The following is a 23,458-nucleotide window of genomic DNA, read 5'->3' as shown; positions in this document are numbered from 1 at the left end:
CATATGGATATACGGTGTTTGAATTGTGGTAAATCGCATTCGAAAGACGTTTGTCCAATGAATGAAACTGCTGATAAATTTTCATGTTCAAATTGCGATGGAAATCATAAATCCAATTATTTGAAATGTCCTGTCAGGGAAAAAAATTTAAACGCTCGTTCGCTTAGACAACAAGTCAAATCAACGACCTTACACCACTTTTCAGGCTTTGTTAAATCGTATTTGCCCATTTCGTACAGTCTATTGTTCACTACACTGTGTTGTCTTTGTTTCTGTCGTCCCGACCGTAAGCAACTTTCGACTAAGTCGGATGAAGTCCGAGCACGAACTGTGTTTTTACCTTTTTATCTTTTATATAAATTTCAAAAATATGCAAAGCATTTAGAAATCTTCCGAGGCCCAAAGAGCCTAGTGTTATATGCCAATCGATTCACTGAACAAACGTATGTGTGTGTATGTATATGTGTGCAAATTTAAGAGGTGTGTTTCTCAGAGATGGCTGGACCGACTTTGGCCAAACTTGTTCTAAATGAAAGGTTAGTTAGTTAGTTAGTTGTTTATTTTAGCCCGGTTTTAACCTATCGGTCATTCACCGGGGGAAAATGAAAGGTCTTCCAGAACTCGAATTCCAAGTTTTGTCGTGAATACGCCTTACTTTACTACGGGGTGCCTTTTCAAAATTAGCCATATGGAAGAATGGGCAGAACTTAATCGTGAATATCTCGACTTGTATTAATGGTAGCAACATAATTCTTTCACTATTTCATCAAAAATATGATCAGGAATTTGGGATAATATTTTGAACAGTGTGAGATAACCACAAACAACTCAAAAATTAAGTTTTTTCAAAATTTGAAAACAACGCGAAAAAATCTTTACTTTCGCTTGGGTTTTTCGCGCAAGGACGACGATTTTGAGGTAGTCAGGCACATATCTTCAACTGAGTGCGTATAAAAGGGGAACCGTGGTGAAAATCGATCATTTCTTTTCGTGCGTTCGATGGTAGCAGACGTCGTGGGAGTTAAACCTTCAACCAGCAGCGACGGAGAGTGCACCTTCTGCGTGGTTAAAACATCAAACGCTCAGGTCGCAACTCTCATTTGCTTTTCGGTAGTCGTAACGAGAAGTTCAAATTTCAGATATTAGTTCCGCAATATAGGTTTAGTATTCAGAGCCTGCGTGCTGAAACTGGATTCTGGAACTGTATTCCGGAACTAATTTCAGTTTCGAAATTGCAGTTCTAGAATTCAAACTGGATTCTGAGTCTGTTATTGGTTCTAAATTTAGTTCTTGAACTCAGGGTCCAATTCTTTATTCCAGACTTCTTCTATTCGGTTCTTTTTAGAACCATAATAATACTCCTAAAGAATTTTGCGGAAATTTACTTTACTGTACTCTATACAACCCATTCTGGTAGTCATGGCGAAAAATCGTCTTCAAGTTTCAGAGCTTAGTTCCGGAATATGGGTTTAGAATTCAGAGTCTGCGTGCTGAACTAACTCAACTCGTCACTCTTCATCACGAACGCTTTCATAAAAAGTTCTTCTCAGAACCACCATTTTTTTTATTATAAAGAACTATACTGCTTATTTCGTAATATTTAATTGCGTTTCAGAATGTTTAATGTAACTAATCTGTAATTTACTCTAGGCGCATCGTTTAAATTTCTAGTAATGAAAGAGGGGAAAGTTGCACAATTCAAACAATCGATCAACTACCAGTTCGAATTCGGAAGCATAAATAAAGCGTGTCATATTCGTATTCATGACATCCAGTTATGTCTCTGACATTACACACCCGTACTTTTTCGCTATTGTTTTTGTTTTGTCGTGAATACGACTTACTTTACTATGGGGCGCCTTTTCAAAATTTACCCTGTACAAGAATGGGCAGAACTTTATCGCGAATATCTCTTGATGAACTTACCCCACCGACATTTTTTTTTTGTAATATTTAATGTCGCAAATATGATCAGGAATTTGTGATTAAATTTTTAACAGCGTGAGATAACCATAAACAACTGAAAAACAAAGTATTCTAAAACGTTTGGAAATAATGAGAAAAACTCATCACGATTGCTTGCCTTTTTCGCACCCGGACGACAGTTTTGAGGCAGTTCTCCCACCAATATCAGTAAGAATAAACCAAGTATAAAGCGTGAAACGCTCAGGTCATGCTCTAATTTGGACTTCGGTCGTCAGGAGGAGCAATCGGCAATGAAAGCAGACCTTTTGCCTCAAACGCTCAGGTCGCAGAAGATCGATTACATCATCCTTTGCATTATAGCAAAATACAACGAAAAGTGGACAAAAATAGGGAACATTATGTAGAATCAGCCCTTCTAATGGCTAAAAATTGCAAATCGAACATTAAAACATCAGTGTATTGCAAATCTAGGATAATTTGATTAGCTTTGTGCAATTTTTACAGTGTATACCCAAAGAATTATTCGAAAGAATCACCATTATTTTACCTTAAAGAACTATGTATACTGGCTATTTTGTAATATTTAATGAATGTTTAATGTGAGAATATTTAATGGAACTAATCTGTACTTTAGTTTAGGTGTATCGTTTCGAATTCTACACGGAGAACCCACAGAAAATTACAATATTGCAATCAGTGTTGGTGATTGCCGAAAATTTGACAGAAGCTGCTATATTGCTATCTATATTGTATACAACATTTTCAATCCGGTAGAAGATGCTACAAGAACTCGAGTATCTCAATTCATGAACCGCGAGAGAATTTTTCTACATTCCTTCGCTCCACTTCATACTCTGAGTATTTCACGGCCCTTAAAAAAATTTCAGTCTGATAATGATCGTTGCTGTGTGGAATTTCCCAAAAGAGAATCGCAAGTTGACAATTATCGCAGAAAATCGAGTCGATGATTCAACTTGATGATTCTCATACTAGGTTGCAATATTTCAAAACCCTTGTGTGGAGCATTCACATACATTTTCATAGACACAACTTACACAAAGATTTTATGCACATAGTTAGAATAAGCGGCAATAGTAAAATGATTCTATCGCAAATTATCAACTGCATGTATAGAATCGGATCGCGAAACGAGAATAAGCGACCGTTTGTTGCTTCAGAGAGGATCCCCACAGCAGCGTGCTAACCTTTGATTCTCAGAAATGTCATCGAGAGAAATTCGCTCTCGCACTGGTGTCGATTCTATGTTAAATAAGCCATGCCGGGTTTTTGTTGTTGCGATGATTTCCAACTCTCTTTGATGGCACTGATTCAATCGTTGAAGAGTTGCCAGTGAACGTTCTTTGATACGATAAAAGCCATCCTTGATTGCAATTGTTGTTTCACGCCCTGGTTGTTTCAACTAAAATCTTGTTGATTTAACTAACATATCTGTTGATTTTGACATAACCATTCAGGTAACCGAAATTGTTGTATTCAAATGCTGTCACTTGGCGGAGAACGAAAACAGCAAAAGGCAGAAAAAAAACCTCTTCATTTCACCAGAAGCGTTTTATATTGAAAATTTTCAATGGTAAATGAACATCATTTATGTTAGTTACGTAGTGGTCGTTTTATGTAAGTGAAAGTATGCAGAAGAATATAACAGTTAATTGTAAAACAAGTTTTCCATGTGTTAAATGGATATTCATACAGTATAAATGTTTTAATTTCATCTGAGAGTAATGTATTCTAGGACAGTTCATGTCAATGTTATTAAAACCGCTTAACGCTTAAAAATTTGCTGCTAAAGTGAAGTGGTACTATTTGTATTTTCTTGAAAGTGTATCTGTAGCATTAAGTTTACCAGCGAGCCATTCTGCAAGTGAAGGAAAAATTCCTAAATTGTGAAGGAAAAATTTCCGAAAATGTGATCATTTTTATGGTGAGTTCCCTTTTGAGAATTGTAATCTTTTGGTGCATTTATACATCCTTTGTGAGTTTAGTGATAAAGATATAAGCAGTTAATTAGGTAAAATTTCGTTGTTCAAGCAGTGAACGATTAGATGCCCCCGAAGAGTAAAAAATATTTATTGCAATTGGCGTTTTAGGTTCAAATAACTGAATAATTGGTTGAAACAACTGAGACATTTTTTTGCTTTCATGCATACAAGTAACTTTGCTGGGATTGTGTCTTTGCTCAATTGCACGAGTGACATCTCATTGAAACGTTTCATTGTTCGCTCGGGGTGTTTGGCATTATTCAACTGAAATGTTTCATAACTTGTTTGTGGTGAGTGTCTTTGTTGGGTGTCGTTGCTAAGCTGCCAGCACGATAAATAAAAAATGATAGATTAGTTAAAACAACAGTCGATTAGTTGTACCAAATTTTAACCAATCAAAATCAGAAAAACAACTAATATTTAGTTGTTTTGCGATCACTGGCTTTTCTGTGCAGTTTTATTCGTATTCACGACATCCAGTTATGTCGCTGACATTACGCACCCACACTTTTTGGATCTGATTACTTTCCGACATATACAAACTTTTATGTCAAATTTGCAGATTTTTTACAATATCTGTCACAATTGACCTTGAAAACTAAACATGGTTAAAAATTTAGATACCTTATCGTAAAACCACTGAAACGAGATAGTAATATGAAAGAATCCGTCAACTATTCACTAACTTCGATGACTAACATGCGGTCTTCGCAGCCTGGGGGTGTTTTCCGCGGACCCACTGAAGGATACAGCAATTTTTGATACATTTTCACGTCACCTGGCTGATTCCAAGAACGGAGGACCACTCCTGTCGATAACTGGCACGCGGGCCACCGGCCGGGTCTTTGACTCGGGGGTGTCTTCCGTGGACCCATACGGACAAGCATACGGCCACTACCATTGAGTAGCAACGTCACCAGTAAAACATGAGAGGCCAGCACCTACACAATCCTTATTATTCGAAAATGCCTTTGGCATCATAGAGCTAACATTGTGCCTTAATAAATATATTTTATGAAAAAAACTATTCACTGAGATATCGATTTATTCGCCATAACCTAACAGTTGGGGTTTTGAACGAAGCACGATGAAATGAAGCTTGGAATAAAAATTAGACATTATTTTCAATACAATTATTTCTCACTCTTCAGCATTGTATTTTGGTTCGATTTGTTTTAAGCACGGTTCCTTTATGGCAATATAAATGTTCGACTGTGACGTTCTAATCCTTATAATGGAAATTCGGCATTCTCTTCGAATTCGAACTGATTGCCCATACATTTCTATAACTAAATAAATTGTAACTACCACCACTGAAAAAAGGAAATTTTCATGTCATTCATATATATATTTAAAAAGTATGTATATTTATTCAAATTGATGACCAGTCTTTCTAGTAACAAATTTTGAGAGACATGCAGAAAGCATGTGGATCGATGAAAAACAGGTATCATCTCACTACTAGGTGGATTAAGTACGATTTGTTATCAAATATCGTTTTTTAGTTCAATTTTAACCTGTATTTGTCGTTCGCCGGAGTTGATCTCGAGCTTCGTAACCACTTGTGCAGTTGTTTATTCGTTTTCATTCGTTTGTTTCGAAATGAGTGAACTTTCAGCAGAACAACATCGAAAAATTGTGTACAAATGGTGCACAGAACGCGGACTGTCACTGAGAAAGATAGCAAAAATGGAAGAAATAAGTGAAAAAGCCGTGCGAAATGCAATCACGAAGTTCGGTGAGGATAACACCTTTGAGGATAACACCTTTGAGGATAACACCTTTGAGGATAACACCTTTGAGGATAAACCAAAAACGGGTCGAAAAAAACGACCTGCTAACCCTCAGTTGGATAAACGTATACTGAAGGCGTTCGAGCAAAAGAAGTGGGCACGTCGAAGACAAATGTTCTTCGTGCTAAAGAGCGTTTGAATCTTCGAACCTATAAGAAGCAGAAACAACCAAAACGTAGTCCGAAACAAGAAGCATCGATCAGGACGAGGGTTCGAAAGCTGTACAATACGATTCTTGCTGGAAATTTAAACTGCATAATCATGGACGACGAAACCTACGTGAAACTCGATTACAAATCCTTGCCGGGACCACGGTGCGAGAAGGGCATGTGTTAAACCAGTCAGAGACATCGATTGAAGTCGAAAAATTTGGTAAGAAAGCTATGATCTGGCGAGCAATTTGTAGCTGCGGTAAGATTTCGAAACCCTTCATCACCACTGCTTCAATGAACAGCGAAATATACATCAAGGAATGTTTACAAAAACGACTTCTACCCATGATTGGAAGCCACAAGGATCCTGTTGTCTTCTGGCTAGATCTTTGGGACTTTCGTCCCAAAAGACATGAATCCACTAAATTGCCCACAACTTCGATCAATTGAGGAATTTTGGGCATTAACGAAGGCACATTTTAGGAAATGTGTCTCGGCAGCCGAAACCATTCAACAGTTCGAAAAAGATTGGAAAAAAGTGTCAAAACTTGTCGCCAACGGAATTTAATGAGGAACGTTCGCAAGAAAGTGCGCCAGCTAGTCTACAATGGCTAAGTAGCAAATGTTGAGAATAATATTCTGTTGTTGTAGTCTAATATTATCGAATAAAATTTGAATATCACTTGTGAATTATTTACAGCGAAATCAAAGTGCGTCCATACTTTCCGGGACAGTCTTTAATTACCAAACACACTCAACTGAAATCAATGGTTATTAAACTATTTATTTATTTATTTACAAATAATCAACACACAATACGGCTCGAATAATATTTGAACATGTTCAAACATGTTTACAATTTTGTCAAACAACTTCAAACTTACCTACGACGAAACAGAATCAACCCACTCATCACTCATCACTCACTTTTGACATTTGATCTAAATAAACAAAAGTAAGTAAACAAACGAGCGTGTACCGTTTTGTTCAAGCATTTTTTTTTTTTTTTGAAAAAGTTGGTGAAATTTTAAATCTGGCTCTTCTCAGAAGAAAGGCTTGGATCAAAATGGCAAAACGATTATTGTTTTTTTTTCATGAAGAAGACTTAAACAGAATGTGACCCTTATAGAAAAATAAATTAAATTACCCTTATAGAAAAATAAATCGATTACGCCATCTCTGAGAAAAATGAATAAGTAATTTGAAACATGAAATTCGGGAATTCTCTATGGAACCATAAGACCTTTCATTTGAATTTAATTTTGTAAAAATCGGTGCAGTTATCTTCGAGAAAAGTTAGCACTAACATTTTCATTATTTCTGCACACTTTACTCCATAATTCCGCAACGGGAAGTCGCATCCGAACAAAACTCAGGAATTTTGCATAGAGCCGCAACACCTTTTATTTGAATCTAAGTTTGAGAGAATCGGTGCAGTCATCTCCGAAAAAAGTTGGTGCTCTTATTTCCACATTTTTTGCAAATTTTGTCCTCTAATTCCGGAATCGGAAGTTGGATGTCGATGAAAGAGTGCAATTTCGATTGCACAATCCTTACCAATTTAAAAACAAACAATACTCGAATAATTAGACCGATAATCATAAATCATTCCATACATCAAATACCCGAACTCGAACGCTTCCGAAGCTACTCCTGGCCTGCAATGCTTACCGTGACCGTTAAAATAACACAATCGTTTAACTTCCCGATAGCATCGATGCACTGCCGAATAACAAACGATACTTTTTTCCAACTTCCCTGGCACTTCGTGCCGGACTCGAATACGATGCCGAAACACCTTCAGGAGCGCCTGTTTTGTAGTTATTAGGATATTTGCATTTACCGATTTCAATAACTAAAACTACACCCCCACCGCCAGTCGACACCACTTCGCGCAAAAAAAACCTTCTTCACCGTGAATAGATACTTATAAAATGCTCATTTCACACCCGTTTTAGCGCCATTCGGTCGGAAAAGCTCGATTTATTCGGAAGTCGCTGCCCAGAAAACTATCGTGCATCAACCCCTCAGTGTTACCCCCTTCCACCACCCGGGGAGGGGATTGTAGTTCCAACCAGCAATGCAATGGTAGAACCCGTACCATAGCTTAGTACATGTTTCAAATTGGTTCCCGCCTAAAGTTAGTCAATTTATGGAATTTTGCGTGCCAGCAAAGGAGGTGTTGATCGTGTCGTAGATACGAAACACGGTTTGCCAGTTCTTCCGACGATATATGACCAAACCGACGACAGCGGCCGCGGAAAATCTAGTTAAGGCTGAATGAGAACTCATCATCATTTGATGGGAGTGATTTAGTGTTGTGTCTGTGATTGTTATCCGGTGCATCCTTGCACATAGTGCAATGAAATAGTGAAAAAAAATGGAGCAAATTTAAAAATATAGAATTCAAATCACAGAAGTTTTCATTTCACAATACAAATGGCACGTACCTGGAATTTGCTATAGCTTCCTGTGATTGAGCTTTGATTGTGTGTAAGAAGAATTAAAAACACAAAACAATATTTAATAATACTAATAATAACAATGTCGAAGCTGAAACTAGTCGGCGGAAGGCCAATCACCATGGATGAAGCTATTGTAAGTGCATTTTTGAAAGCTGTCAGAAACGTGTCGTTTTCCTATAGTGGTACTGGCTGTCTGCTAACTTTTCGATAAGAAATGGATGAAATATGTTTTGGATGGGTAATTTCGTGCTAACTGGGAAAACCACCGGGGCAAAGCACTCAACAAAGTAGTTACTTTTACTGAAATTTAACTTTTTACATTGTAATCTAGTTTTTAAAAGGCCTCATGGTGGCTCGATGATCAGAATTACGAACAAACATGCAACATAATTTCGACATAGGACTGTCGACTGTTCGATGTAGTTGAAATGGCGTGTGAAACATTTTGATTGGAGTTAGATTTACTCATGAGAATTGTTATGTTTACACTGATAGGTAAAATCAGGTACCTACAACAGATTTCAAATAAGAATGAACTCATGTTTTCGTTTCGGTAGGGGCCCTGATAAAAAATCAAACATCATACTTATGATATTCAATGTATCTAATTCTGAGTGCGCTTTTAGTACCTCTAGTTTCTTGGAATCGTGACATCAGTTGAAAGGGATTTCCGAATTTGCATAGAAAATATTCAGTAATTTGAGGAAATAGTCATATATTTTGGATAGGACTATGAGAGATTGATGGAAAGATTTTTGTATTGAAACGGAAAAGGTCGATTTTTCACTTTCTCATATCATTTCTTCCCATAGTACGGATTCGACTTTCAGTTTCAGAGTGACAAAGTAATGAGAGTTAAAAGCTTTCCATTTTCCAAAGGGTGTTTCATGAGTGATAATGTAAAGAAGAGTGAATACTTTCTAGAGTTTCGAAATTTCGTTGTTGTTCATCGATCAAATATATTTTGATTATGGCGGTTCCAGAAGCACCGAAAATAACGGTCAAAAATTGTATAAGAAGAACTCGTGCCGATTTTTTAGAGATGATGGAACCGATTTTAACAAACTTATATTCGAATGAATGTTCTTATAATACCACTTGATCTTATTTAATGCCATTCAGATTCAACTTGCTGGTCTAGAAATACAGTGTGGTGAGTGTTTAAAACTACAAACCGTTACAATACAATAACATTTTTTTAGTATCGGTCACAGTAGCAGATATATTCAATGTTAGGAAAATCATGGTCAGAAAAAGTTCATTTCACTATCACTCGGAAAAAAACTCAGTAACTGAAAAAATCACTTCCGATATTTTCATTCATGAAACAAGCATCCTCAAAACTCTGAACCTCGAAGTTCACAAGTGATTTTTTGTGTTAGCGAAAATTGATGGCGAATTTTCACCCAAAGAAATATAGCTAAAGCGATAATCTAAGGTGAGAAGAGTCTCCGATGATACTTCGATGCTAAATTTCCTCTACGCTTCAGATCGACACCGAAGAGATTTGTGCAAGATTTAATTATTATATTTTCTTCAATAAAAAAATTTCTGCTGAATAAATTCGCAACTGACTGCAATATTTTCGATGCACGTAGAGTGGTTAATATGAACAAACAAATTTTTGCCACATTCCAAATAGTGGTTATAACGACGAAAGGCTGTTTTCATTCCAGCTGGCTGATTATACTGTACTATTTAGATCAAACCCAACCCCCCCCCCCCCCCCCTCTATTTAAAGACTGTCCCAGAAAGTATGGACGCACTTTGATTTCGTTATAAATAATTCACAAGTGTTAGATATTCAAATTTTATTAGATATACTGATAATATTAGACTACAACAACAGAATATTATTCTCAACATTTGCTACTTAGCCATTGTAGACTAGCTGGCGCACCTTCTTGCGAACGTTCCTCAGTAAATTCCGTACAGACTTCTTGGCGACAAGTTTTGACACATTTTTTTAATCTTTTTCGAACTGTTGAATGGTTTCGGCTGCCGAGACATGTTTCCTAAGATGTGCCTTCGTTAATGCCCAAAATTCCTCAATTGGTCGCAGTTGTGGGCAATTTGGTGGATTCATGTCTTTTGGGACGAAAGTGACATTTTTGGTAATATACCACTCTACCGTTGATTTCGAGTAATGGCAAGAAGCAAAATCTGCCCAAAAGACAACAGGATGCTTGTGGCTTTGAATCATGGGTAGAAGTCGTTTTTGTAAACATTCCTTGATGTATATTTCGCTGTTCATTGAAGCAGTGGTGATGAAGGGTTTCGTAATCTTACCGCAGTTACAAATTGCTTGCCAGACCATAGCTTTCTTACCAAATTTTCCTACTTCAATCGATGTCTCGGACTGGTTTAACACTTGCCATTCTCGCACCGTATAATATTGTGGTCCCGGCAAGGATTTGTAATCGAGTTTCACGTAGGTTTCGTCGTCCATGATTAGCCAGTTCAAATTTCCAGCAAGAATCGTATTGTACAGCTTTCGAACCCTCGGCCTGATCGATGCTTCTTGTTTCGGACTACGTTTTGGTTGTTTCTGCTTCTTATAGATTCGAAGATTCAAACGTTCTTTAGCACGAAGAACATTTGACATCGAAGTGCCCACTTTTTTGGCCACATCCCGCACTGAAACCTCCTTCTTTTGCTAGAACGCCTTCAGTATACGTGTATCCAACTGAGGATTAGCAGGACTTTTTTTTCAACCCGTTTTCGGTTTGTCCTCAAAGGTTTTATCCTCACCGAACTTCCTGATTGCATTTCGCACGGCTTTTTCACTTACTCCTTCCATTTTAGTTATCTTTCTCAGTGACAGTCCGCGTTCTGTGCACCATTTGTACACAATTTTTCGACGTTGTTCTGCTGAAAGTCCACGCATTTCGAAACAAACTAATGAAAACAAATAAACAACTGCACAAGTGGTTAGAGAAGAGTGTAAACAACAGGACGCAGCCATAAAAATTGACAGATTCTGAACCATTGCGAAATGGCAGCGGTTTTTGGTTGCGTCCATACTTTCTGGGACAGTCTTTAGCATGAATTTAATTCATAGAAGTAACAGGAACGCAACATCGTCAGCAAGTCTCGAACACACAGTTGGCGCAGTGTGAGAATGGCGCGTTTTAATTGGTATAGCGGTAGTCTGCGCTCCTGTTACTTCTGCGTACGTTATTCAAGCTAAATCACACCGTAATTAAGGATAATGAATGCTCCGAATTTCTAACCGTCATATATGATCATAGTTTTTATTGTCTTTGATTAAAGCTATGCTAGAGCATCAGGTCCGTACCAGACCCTGTCAGCTTGGAGCGATATTAATCTTCAGTTGTGTAACGCCATCGCACGGCATCACATTCAACACATCATGTCAATTGTATGGGTGTGCAGTGCTGCTATTTTGGATCGCACGAATTTGACATCTCTCTCCCCTGCTTCTATATAAGAGATTCGATGCGGTCTCGCCTGAGGACGCCATGCTAGCGATAAATAATGTTGCCAACAATTTGTTCAGGAAATTTGAGAGCTGGATATCTTGTTAATATGAGGTCTTTGCCCGTGCCCACGATCTCATTTCGGGAGGGGACTTACAGTTGAAAAATAAAACATATAACTGATGATTCTTTATGTATCTAATTCTAGGTGTGACTTTTATACCATTTGATTCTTGGAAGCGGAAGTTCCAAATTCACATAAAATTTTCAAGTAAATTTTGGAGGGAATATGGGGGAATGAAGCAGGAAGTTTTTTTTTTTTTGTTTCGATTATAGAGGTTTTAACCTTAAGGTAATTCGCCTCTTCGGGCCAGAAAAATTTCTAACCCTATGTGCGGGGTTGGGAATCGAACTCAGGTGGGCTGCGTGAAAGGCATCGACTTACCCATCACGCTATACCCGTCCCCAAGCAGGAAGTTCTATTTGTTGAATGGAAGAAATTTTTACATTTCTCTTTTCATATTGTCCTACAATCCAGATTCAACTTCCTGTTCTGGAATTATAGAAGGACGAGATTTTCAAGACAAAAGAATAATCTTCTTAGTAGCGGTCTAATACTCCAAAATTGAGCGTACGTAAAATTCCCAGAGATGAATAGGACAATTTTGATAAATGAAAGAATAAATACAAATGAAAGGTATTTAGATTTCATACATTTCTATGCTGTTTCAACAAAGTCCGACTTCCACTTCCGAAACAGGATAATGAGGACTCCAAATTTTAAAGTATCATTTTCCTCACTTTCTTCGATTAGAGTTAGCATGCTTATGTTTAACAATATTTTCAATTCAAACGAAGATGTTCACTATTGAAACGGTAATAACGAATATCTGTCGGATTGTCATGACCGCATTGTATGCGCTAAATTGAGCTAAATTTAATCAGTAAATCAAAAACGAAGAGCTATCAAAGATATACTCATCTATTTTACGTAACATGTTGGATGATAAGAGTAATTGTAACTCTGTTCTCAAGAACGCCAGAATACATTATAGAGGCAATACACATCGTCACATTTCATCATACTCGGACAACCTACCCCGCCCCTGCCTATAGCTGAACGAACGTTTTTGGAAGTGTCCTGCCCTTCTCCAATTATGATGAAATCAAAAAATAGATAGATTCGTGGATAGCGGCCAAACTTCGTCAAATTTTAATATTTATATATATATATATATATATATATATATATATATATATATATATATATATATATATATATATATATATATATATATATATATATATATATATATATATATATATATATATATATATATATATATATATATATATATATATATATATATATATATATATATATATATATATATATATATATATATATATATATATATATATATATATATATATATATATACAGGTCATTCACGAATAACATGTAAAGAAATGGTTCGAAGTGGCTCCATTGCGTCTACTTGTGAAGAACAGAAAGTCTTCTTAAATGTCATGTTAATTGATGGCCATACAAACTTACTTTGGCGGTTCACAGTTTCAGGTTCCGAAAGTAGCAGTCGAAAACTCAAAAACAAAACTCACATTGATTTCTTAGAGATGGCTTTAAGTTTGGAACAGATACGCGCAAAGAGGTGTTTAGAAAAAATTTCTAAGGCCCGGAGGGTCGAGTGTCATATACCAATCGATACAGTTCGACAAACTGAGCAAATGTCCTTGTGTGTATGTATCTGTATGTGTGTTGTCAACAAAGAGGTCGAGATCTCAAGGCTGACTGGACCGATTTTGACCAAACTAGTCGCAAATGAAAGAACCCCCAGTCGCCCTGAACGCTGTTGAATGTTTTTGAGACCGGATGTTTACTTTTTGAGTTATTAAAAATTATATATCAGAATTTTCAGTTTTATGACCTTGGAAACAGAATATGTTGTTGGACTTAGATTCCACGGGGTAATAGCTATTCAACAAGTCCTAAGGGACTTTTACCCCTATTTTAGTGCACAATGGTCCCAATTATCCTTCGATTGAAATTGACCCCTTCTCTTGATATATTAAAAATTATCATCTCGAATAATGTTTTAACACAATTTAATTCTACTATATTCACGTTACTATACACAACACTTTGAAATGTATAATAAACGTTCATTCACATATAAAGCAAAGTATTGGCATTATATTCTTTTTGTGGAATTTGGCCTTTCCGTGTCAACAGACTTCGCAGCCGATTTTTAGTGTACAGAATCATTGCATGGCTAGTACTATGGATTTTACTGACACTAAGAGTCCTTCCAGGTCGGGGCTCGAACATACGACAACTGGCTTGTAAGACCAGCGTCCTATGCATTGAATCGCCAATCCGGGACATTCACATATACGTATTACGAATACTTCATGTATTCATCATCAGTGTATCAGGTTTTGAGTTTATTTTAAATAGTTGTGTACAGTGACGTGAATATAGTTGAATTAAATGGTGTTAAACCATTATTCGTGTGGAATTATTCTACTGAACGCTCAAGTGACAAATTAGTAAAATTTTCATCAATCCATCAAGAAGTGACACTAAAGTTATATTTTGCCTACTTCGCGTTATTGAGAACTCATTTCTTCGAAGGTGTTGTAGACCATATTATTACAAGAAACACGTCAAAAACATGAACTCTTTAAAATGGATTGGTGTCAAGATATGAAGTATTGTTTATCGGAGGCCCCAAAATGTATACTTTAACTTTTTTGTAACATTGGATTCTTCTATAATAATTTAACGTCAGTACACCTTCACCAAAGTCACTAAACTTTCACAGAAGTATTACTAACGTTAAAATACAGATACTTGTTCCAAAATGCTTTGTACATCCTTCTTTAGTGTATCGGTTTTAACAAGTAAAGTTGTAACCAACCCATACACAACCTGACAGAAATGAGCCTGTTTCATATGTGTTCCACTGAATTCAGGACGGCGCTAGTGTACCTAAACAATATGGGTGCAATGAATCACGAAACAAAAAGATTACAAGAGAAACCAGTACTTCATTACGTTATTTACGGGCACTGTGTATGCGTCCAGCAATATATTCAAAAGGAGCGTAATTTTCATATTGTGACTCACACAAGAATTCCTGAACGAAATCAAAATATTGCGAATTTTTCGAACAGCGCTGCATAGCAACAAAATCATCAATAACACACGTCATAAATCTCCAAACATGCGTATTTTGTAATCTTTCTATCTTTTAATTGACTCTGCCCAACGTCTTCTTTTTGGTCTAAAAAGATAACTATTGATAGTAATTGATAGAGTTAGAAAGGAAGTGTTTTTTGAAACGTGGTGTGTGACTAAAGAGTACCTAACGTATTTAGTATAAAATTAGTAGCATTTGTAGGAGCATTTGGTATCATTGGATGATCTTCTAACGACTCGGATAAAGATAAGAGAACCATAGATTTAATCTTGATTTGCAAATTAGTAGTATTGTTCTTCAAGATTCAGTAGAATGCCTTACTTCACGTTCATTGTTCATTGAAATGTGATGAACTACTTTTAAACCTTCTATTGATGAAAAGATAAAAGTTATACTTATACTAAACCTTAGTAACTAATCATCATAATAATTTTATAAATGTCAAGAAAGGCTAGTCAATTTTTTTTACTTATTTAAATATAAAAATTTAAACCGCAGATCGTCGAAAAACAGATACGTTATTTCTATTTACGACGCCATTGTGGAACCAGAGAACCAACACTTTTACTTATATTTTTGATGTATGGGAGCTGTCAAGTTGTCCACGAGTTGCTTGTAGCTTAAACTTATATAACCGATACACTGAAAGAGGATGTACAAAGCATTCCGAAATACGAATCTGTATTATAACGCTGGTAATACTTCTGTGAAAGTTTAGTGACTCTTGTGAAGGTGTAGTGACGTTAAATTAATATAGTAGAATTCAGGCCCGTACCCAGGGTTTCGTTTCGAGAGGGGCCTTCAGATAAAAAAATAATGTTACTGAAAATTACTTATGTACCTAATTCTCCGTGTGTCTTTTACCGGTGTTTTTAACAAACACTTTAAACTTTTCCACTGCAGCTGTCATTATGGAGTATTCAGCTAAAATTTATGACTGTGCCCGAGAGAAGCTTGTTGTATTACATTTCTTTATGTTTACTGTGATGTTATTACTGTAACACATGTCTAAGACCATCTCAATATTTATAAAGCACAACAATCCACAAGACTTGTGATGATGCCATATATTTTGAGATCATTTACTTTCCCACTTTCAATGACGACAATCCACTGCAAAGAGTAGCACAGCCGATTCTTGTAATCATATTAGTATATGGTCATACAAATTTACTTTGGCTATACTGATTTCGGATTCAGGTTCCGGAAGTAATGGTTTGAAATTCCAAAACGAAACTCTCATAAATTTCTCGGAGATAAATTAATGTTTGAGATAATAGTACGAGGAAGCCAAATCAACCTAAACCGTTGATGTTAACCATAGTACGAATGCTCTTGTGCTCATGTTTCAATTTACTGAATACTCACATATCAAGAAAAGAATTAATGATTCCCTCATGGATAGAATAGAACAAATAATTCACTTGAATAATATTTATATTATTGATACAAGTTTTCGTTTCGATAAGATATGTCATCGTGTTAATTTTAAGCAGTGTTTAAAATTTTAAGTGTCGATGGAAGATAATTTCTAATCCTTTTCATAATTTTGACATTTCCAGTTGATTTTGTGATACCAAAACTCTTGCCACACCTATAACTTTCAAACGCCTCTTACAAAAAAACTAACGCATGTAACGCTTCGTGACGCCAAAAATTTATACAGAGTCACATATGCCACGTTTCGTAACACCTGTAACTTACAAAAGATAACGCTTCGTAGCACCCAAAACCTGCTGAAAAGTAACGCACGTAACGTATCGTAACGCTTGTAACTTACAAACGAGTAACACTTGAAACGCTTTTTAACGTCTATAGCTCATAAAAAGTAATGTATTTAACGTTTCATAATGCCTATAACTCACAAAAAAACACTCCCAAAAAGTAACGCATGTAACGCTTCGTAACGCCTATGATCCACGAAAAAAGTAACGCAAGTGATATTTCGTATCGTCAAAAGAGTAACGCCTATAACTTACTCACATGTCACAAAAAAATAACATATGCAACGTTTCGTTACGCTTTTAATTTACTAAAGAGTCAGGCATTTAACGCTTTATATCGCTTCGTAACTCCTATAACTCACGAAAATGTGACGTGAATAACGCTTCGTAACACCTATAATTTACAAGAAAGTAACACATATAACGCTTCGTAACACCTATAACTCACAAAAAAGTAACGCATGTAACGCTTCGTAACGCCTATAACTTACAAAAAAGTAACGCATGTAACGCTTATAACGTCTATAACTAACAAAAAAGTAACGCTTCGTAACACCTATAACTTACAAAAGAGTAACGTATATAACACTTCATAACATCTATAACTTCCTTAAAAGTGACGCATTGTAGCTCGTTTACCACAAGAATTAAATCCTTAATAGTTTAGTAGAATATTTATGACAGAATTAAATTTTTTACACGATTGAATTCTACTATGTATTTTTATGTATTTTATGTAATATTGTTTCATGATAATATTGTCGTCTATTTTATTATGGTTTCTTCCTACAAAAATAACGGAATGCGTTTTTTGTTTATATTTCCAGGAACTTCGTCAAACAGTTTTTGGCTCCGCAGCAAGTCCACCGCGAGGCGAATGGACCCGCACCGGAATCAATTTCGGTCCCGTCAATGGAGTATGAATATTTCTTTTCCAATTGTATTTGTACGCGTTCCAACAGTAATGATGTAAAAGGTGTTCCTTCCTTTCGTTACAGGAATACCCTTACGGGCTCAGGACGCCTAGAAACGCCACCCGCGGAATGCAATCGGTGCTGCAAGCCTTCATCATTAAGCATTTTATATTCGACAATAAGCCTAGAGAAAAGTCTGTGCCACTGGAAGATCTGCTGAAACCTACGGAAGCAGAGCAAGCACAAGCATTATATCTGGCGATTTCGGACATTCTGTGGAACATTGGTGAGAAGACCAAATCACTGATTGTACTTCCCGGGGAGGCCTCGCACATTCCACATAGCCATGTCTACTTCCAGGATAACGTTACGGAGAAATTGTACTTCTTCGAGTTCACCAAACTGGACGAGATGCAGATCTTCATGAAGCGCTACTTGCCCTACGTGAGAAGCATCTTTATTGTTAATTTCAAATGTATTAGTCATCGTCTCTACGTTTCATAGTTCACAGAGAATCCTGGCCCGGGAGCGTTGCTTTTACTCTACAGTGCCGTCATGACACGTGGAATGGAAAACTTGCGAACTGATCTAGATGCGCCAAAGGGTGCTCATTTGATGGGACCACACGAGGAAGGGTCACTGAATGTTGTTACATTACTGCTGACAGGACGTGCAACACCCTACTTGCATAACGGAGTCGTATACGTGGGCGATGAAGATCACTACGTAAGTTTTAACCCGGCTTTTTTTGGAAGGAAATTGGTGTTTTTCTGTTTTTCATTTTTCTCTATAGGCTCTACCACAGTTCGGAATTCTTGGTCGCGGCGCGATCGGTCTACTAATCTGGGAAGGTGAAAACGAAGCAATGCGTTCGGCGTCTCGGCAGCCGGGATCCCGCTTGAAAACACCCGCCACACCGGTTTGGGTAAGCTGCTGCTGTGGTCACTACGGAGTGCTGTTCAACTCCAACCGTGAACTGTTGAGAAATTATCATGCCGAAAAACGATTCGAGTTGCACTATTACACCTGTGCCGGTTGTTACCTTTCGATGACGGTGGACAACCGACAACAGGACGAAGGAGTGGACGATGGAGAACAGGATGGTGAAAGGAAACAGAACGACATGAGCTCCTCTCCGCTGGAACGGTTGATCCATACGAAATGGATGGAAGCAAAGATTGCCTACCACGGGGCACTACCGGCGTCATTGAATTTCTAGATGTCTTTAGAAATTTGCAACTAATCTCGCTCTAGCCTAGATTTAGCTGTACGTTTTGCAATTTGAAAGTTCGATCTGAAAAGGAATGATCTGAATTACCTACTTGTAAGCAAAACGTACAAACGATTAGCGCACTAATCATCCAATAGAAATGTTTTGAACTCTAATGTTATGGATGTAAAGTAATGCGAATCATTGGGTATTGCCGTTTCCTGTTGATTATCAAACCCTACATGAAACTAGTAACTGAGTAACATCAGGAACTGTAGAGCTTTACTCTTCGTTTCAGCGATGAAACAAATCTAGTGCAAACCGCATATCAGTCCAAATACAAGTTACATGAACCAAAACATTGACTTTGATTTGTCCCTAACAACATTGACAAGCACTTGACATTCGATATTTGATATATTCGTTCAATTTTGATTCTATCGATTCAGGAAATACCGAGACAACGCTCGTTACGGCTTTGTAAAAACATCGTTTTTCTTTGATCGAACGTCACTTGAATTCGCGTTGATTCATCTTCTTCATCAATCAATCATCTTCTAACAATTGTTGAACAATCCGTCGCTCTGTTTACATTATGTCTAGGCTGTCATTGGATGTATGTGTTAATTTTTGTAATCGAGGCTTATACGGAAAACCTTATTTAAACCACCTAGTGGTGTAATGATGCCTTTCTCATACTACCTATATTTTACGAAACATCACTACAAGATTCTTTCAAAATTTGTTCTTTCAAACTTGAGTAAAATCAAAAACTTTCTTTGGGTATAAACTACCATAACCTTTTTAATTTGTAAACAATTATGTCAAGTTAATATAGATCTAAATTTGGCAACTCTGAACGCTATACAAAATTGAACAAATCATGCTGTGTGCTAGGTGGTCGTGTTTTCTACTTCCGTACCAGTACATGCGTACCGGTTTTGCATTATTTTGTGTGACAGTTTAAAAGTTTTGACACTCATTGCCATCTTATTTCGGAACCGGAAGTCCGATCTGGATAAAATTGCACAGTATCTTTTAAGACACTGACAAGTTTAATTTAAATCATGATTTGTGAACATCGGTTCAATCGAAATCAGTTCCGATTTTGTAGCTTTTCGTCGCTATTACCGGTGCTTTCGGAAACGGAAACCGGGGACTAGCAGTCCCAAATAATATTTTATATCGAATAACCAACAAGTTCTGCCAACTATATGAAATTACCTGTAAGTTCTATAAAATTTCGAACCTCGTTTCGCCATCATTTGTGAAAAAATACTCACGAAAATGCCAATTTCCCACTTATCACTCTGTAATACTGGAACCGAAAGTCGGATCTGGATCAACTTTTCGAGAACTTTTTAAAAAATTCTAAAATCTTTTATTTGCATCTTAGTTTGTAAAATTCAATTAAAAAATTTCCGAGAAAATTGAGTGCACATTTTAAAATAGATTTGCACATATCACCCTTTAATTTCGGAACCGAAAGTCGGATCCGGATAAAATGCAATAGCAGTCTTTGGGACTATATAACCTTTCGTTTGAATGAGAGTTTATGAGAATCAGTCACGCCATCTCTGTGAATAGTGAGTAATAATTTTTTTGGTGCATATCACCCTGTATTTCCGGAACCGGAAGTTGATTCAGAATAAAATTCAATAGCGATCATAAGACTTTTAATTTAAATTTGAGTTTATGAAAATAGGTTCAGCCATCTGAGAAAATCGAGTGACCTTATTTGTCACACACTTTCATAGCATAGCTTTTCTATATGAGAGGGATTTCGAACAGAATCGCGGAGTTGTGGTTAGCTTGAAAATTTCAGACGGACATAGTTCGTGTTCTGTCCGATTTACGTGTGTGGAGAATTTGTGGATACCGGAAGTATCAAAAATCATGCAATTCGTTGGACGAAAGCTCATGCAATTCACGTAGCGAAGATTCCGAGCGATGTCATTTGAACTGTCATTTCCTATTCATCATTTGATAGAACTATGTGACATCATACATACTTTGTTGTCTTGATATTGAACCTCGTGCTTTTATAGAAATGAATAAACAACGGAAACAAAGAAATTAAGACGAACATTAGGAAAGGTCCCAAGTGAGAACGATAGTTTCTCTTTGTTTACTTTCTCTTTCAAATAGTACGGTCTAATTAGCAATCCTTCCATCTAACATTTCGCATAGGATAATAACAAAAATCATCTACTTTCGATATGTACTGTAGAATTTATTGGAAATTACTGGAATTTTCCATAATAATTGAAACAGAAAGTAAACAAAGAGAACTTTGCACTTAGAAAAAAAGAGGTCCCAAGTGCAAATAACGGTTTCTCTTTGTTTATTTTCGCATTCAATTATTACGACAAATTGTAATAAATTCTACAGTGTATATCGAAAGTCGATGTTTTTTTTATTATCCTATGTGAAGTGCTAGAGAGAGGGATTACCGATAGAGAAATTGTTATTTGCCTCTTAGGACGTTTTCTAGTGTTTGTCTTCAATTTTCTCCGAGATGGCTAAACCGATTACAACAAACCACACATTAGCGAAATGTCCGAATGAGCAATGAATTCTTACTCGACTGCATGATTTTTCAGTGCTCGATCGGTTCAGTGCTAGACATTTTGCCTGAGTTGGGTGCTCAATCAATCCGATTGACAGTGACATAAATATCATTGAATATTCGCTCATTTTATGAACAGTGTAAAAGTGTAAAAGTCTCACTACATTCTTTCTTTTACTCGGAGATGATTGAACCCATTTCTACAAGCTTAAAGACTGTCCTAGAAAGTATGGACGCAACCAGAAAAGGCAAAGTCTTGGCATTACATTCCTTTTGTGGAATTTGGCCTTTCTGTTTCAACAGACTTCGCAGCCGATTCTTAGCGTACAGAATCATTGTATGGCTAGTACTATGGATTCTATTGACACTAAGAACCCTTCCAGGTCGGGGCTCGAACATACGACAACTGGCTTATAACAGTTCGGCTGAAAAGTTCGTATCGTTTAATAGAAACACACATTTTTTCGCCAAAATTCGTTTTTATTATTCAACATAATTGCCATCAGAGGCGATACAGCGATTACAGCGATCTTCCAACTTTTCGATACCATTTTTGTAGTACGATTTGTCCTTTTCCTCAAAATAGGCCTCAGTTTCAGCGATTACCTCTTCATTGCTTCTAAATTTTTTACCAGCGAGCATTCTCTTGAGGTCTGAGAACAGGAAAAAGTCACTGGGGGCCAAATCTGGAGATTACGGTGGATGAGGGAGCAATTCGAAGCCCAATTCGTTCAATTTCAGCATGGTTTTCATCGACTTGTGACACGGTGCATTGTCTTGATGAAACAAAACTTTTTTCTTCTTCAAATGAGGCCGTTTTTTTTGAAATTTCGTCCTTCAAACGCTCTAATAACGCTATATAATAGTCACTGTTGATGGTTTTTCTCTTTCAAGGTAGTCGATGAAAATTATACCATGCGAATCCCAAAATACAGACGCCATAACCTTACCGGCCGATTGTTGAGTCTTTCCACGCTTTGGGTTCGGTTCATCGCGTACAGTCCACTCAGCTGACTGTCGATTGGACTCCGGAGTGAAGTGATGGAGCCATGTTTCGTCCATTGTTATATATCGACGAAAAAAATCGGTTTTATTTCGATATAACAGCTCCAAACACTGCTCAGAATCATCAATTCGTTGTTGTTTTTGTTCGATTGTGAGCTCACGCGGCACCCATTTTGCACAAAGCTTTCTCATATCCAAATATTCGTGAATAATATGTCCAACACGTTCCTTTGATATCTTTAGGGTGTCAGCTATCTCGATCAACTTCACTTTACGGTCATTGAAAATATTTTGTGGATTTTTTCACGTTTTCATCGGTAACAGCCTCTTTTGGACGTCCACTGCGTTCATCGTCTTCGGTGCTCATATGACCAGTACGAAATTTTGCAAACCACTTACGAATTGTTGCTTCGCCCGGTGCAGAGTCTGGATAACACTCATCAAGCCATTTTTTGGCATCGGCGTCACTTTTTTTCATCAAAAAATAGTGTTTCATCAACACACGAAATTCCTTTTTTTCCATTTTTTCACAATAACAAAAGTAGCTTCACTCAAAATGCGATATCTCACAAACTAATAATCAGACAGCTGTCAAATTTATACACGTATCTTTTGAAGGTTGGTACTAACTGAAAATGGTATGGATTTAATTCTAGTGGCGCCCTCTCATAGAAACGATACAAACTTTTCAGCCGATCTGTTAAGACTAGCGTCCTATGCATTGAACCGCCAACCCGGGACGCAACCAGAAAACCGCTGCCATTTCGCAATGGTTCAGAATCTGTCAATTTTTATGGCTGCGTCCTGTTGTTTACACTATTCTCTAACCACTTGTGCAGTTGTTTATTCGTTTTCATTAGTTTGTTTCGAAATGCGTGGACTTTCAGCAGAACAAAGTCGAAAAATTGTGTACAAATGGTGCACAGAACGCGGACTGTAACTGAGAATGATAGCAAAAATAGAAGTAAGTGAAAAAGCCGTGCGAAATGCAACCAGGAAGTTCGGTGAGGATAACACCTTTGAGGATAAACCGAAAACG

At 37.0% G+C, this 23,458-nt stretch overlaps 1 protein-coding gene across 2 annotated transcripts; it reads left to right on the top strand.

Annotated features, from left to right (window-relative positions):
• Nucleotides 1-7,840: 7,840 nt before the first annotated feature.
• On the top strand, nt 7,841-19,204 carry LOC131430123 (inactive ubiquitin carboxyl-terminal hydrolase MINDY-4B). Of its 2 annotated transcripts, none has more exons than XM_058594838.1 (5): nt 7,841-8,469; nt 17,549-17,638; nt 17,720-18,079; nt 18,140-18,361; nt 18,429-19,204. In XM_058594838.1, the coding sequence occupies exons 1-5, from the start codon at nt 8,416-8,418 to the stop codon at nt 18,852-18,854; spliced, it is 1,152 nt and encodes a 383-aa protein (XP_058450821.1). In that variant the 5' UTR covers nt 7,841-8,415; the 3' UTR covers nt 18,855-19,204. The 2 variants fall into 2 exon arrangements, with proteins under 2 accessions (XP_058450821.1, XP_058450822.1); XM_058594839.1 differs by having other exon boundaries at nt 17,698-18,079.
• The last annotated feature ends 4,254 nt before the right edge of the window (nt 19,205-23,458 follow it).

Source organism: Malaya genurostris, chromosome 2 (genome assembly GCF_030247185.1).
Source record: "Malaya genurostris strain Urasoe2022 chromosome 2, Malgen_1.1, whole genome shotgun sequence".
NCBI lineage: Eukaryota > Metazoa > Arthropoda > Insecta > Diptera > Culicidae > Malaya > Malaya genurostris.
The sequence above is the reverse complement of the archived record's forward strand: the minus strand, read 5'-3'. Positions and strand labels throughout refer to the sequence as shown.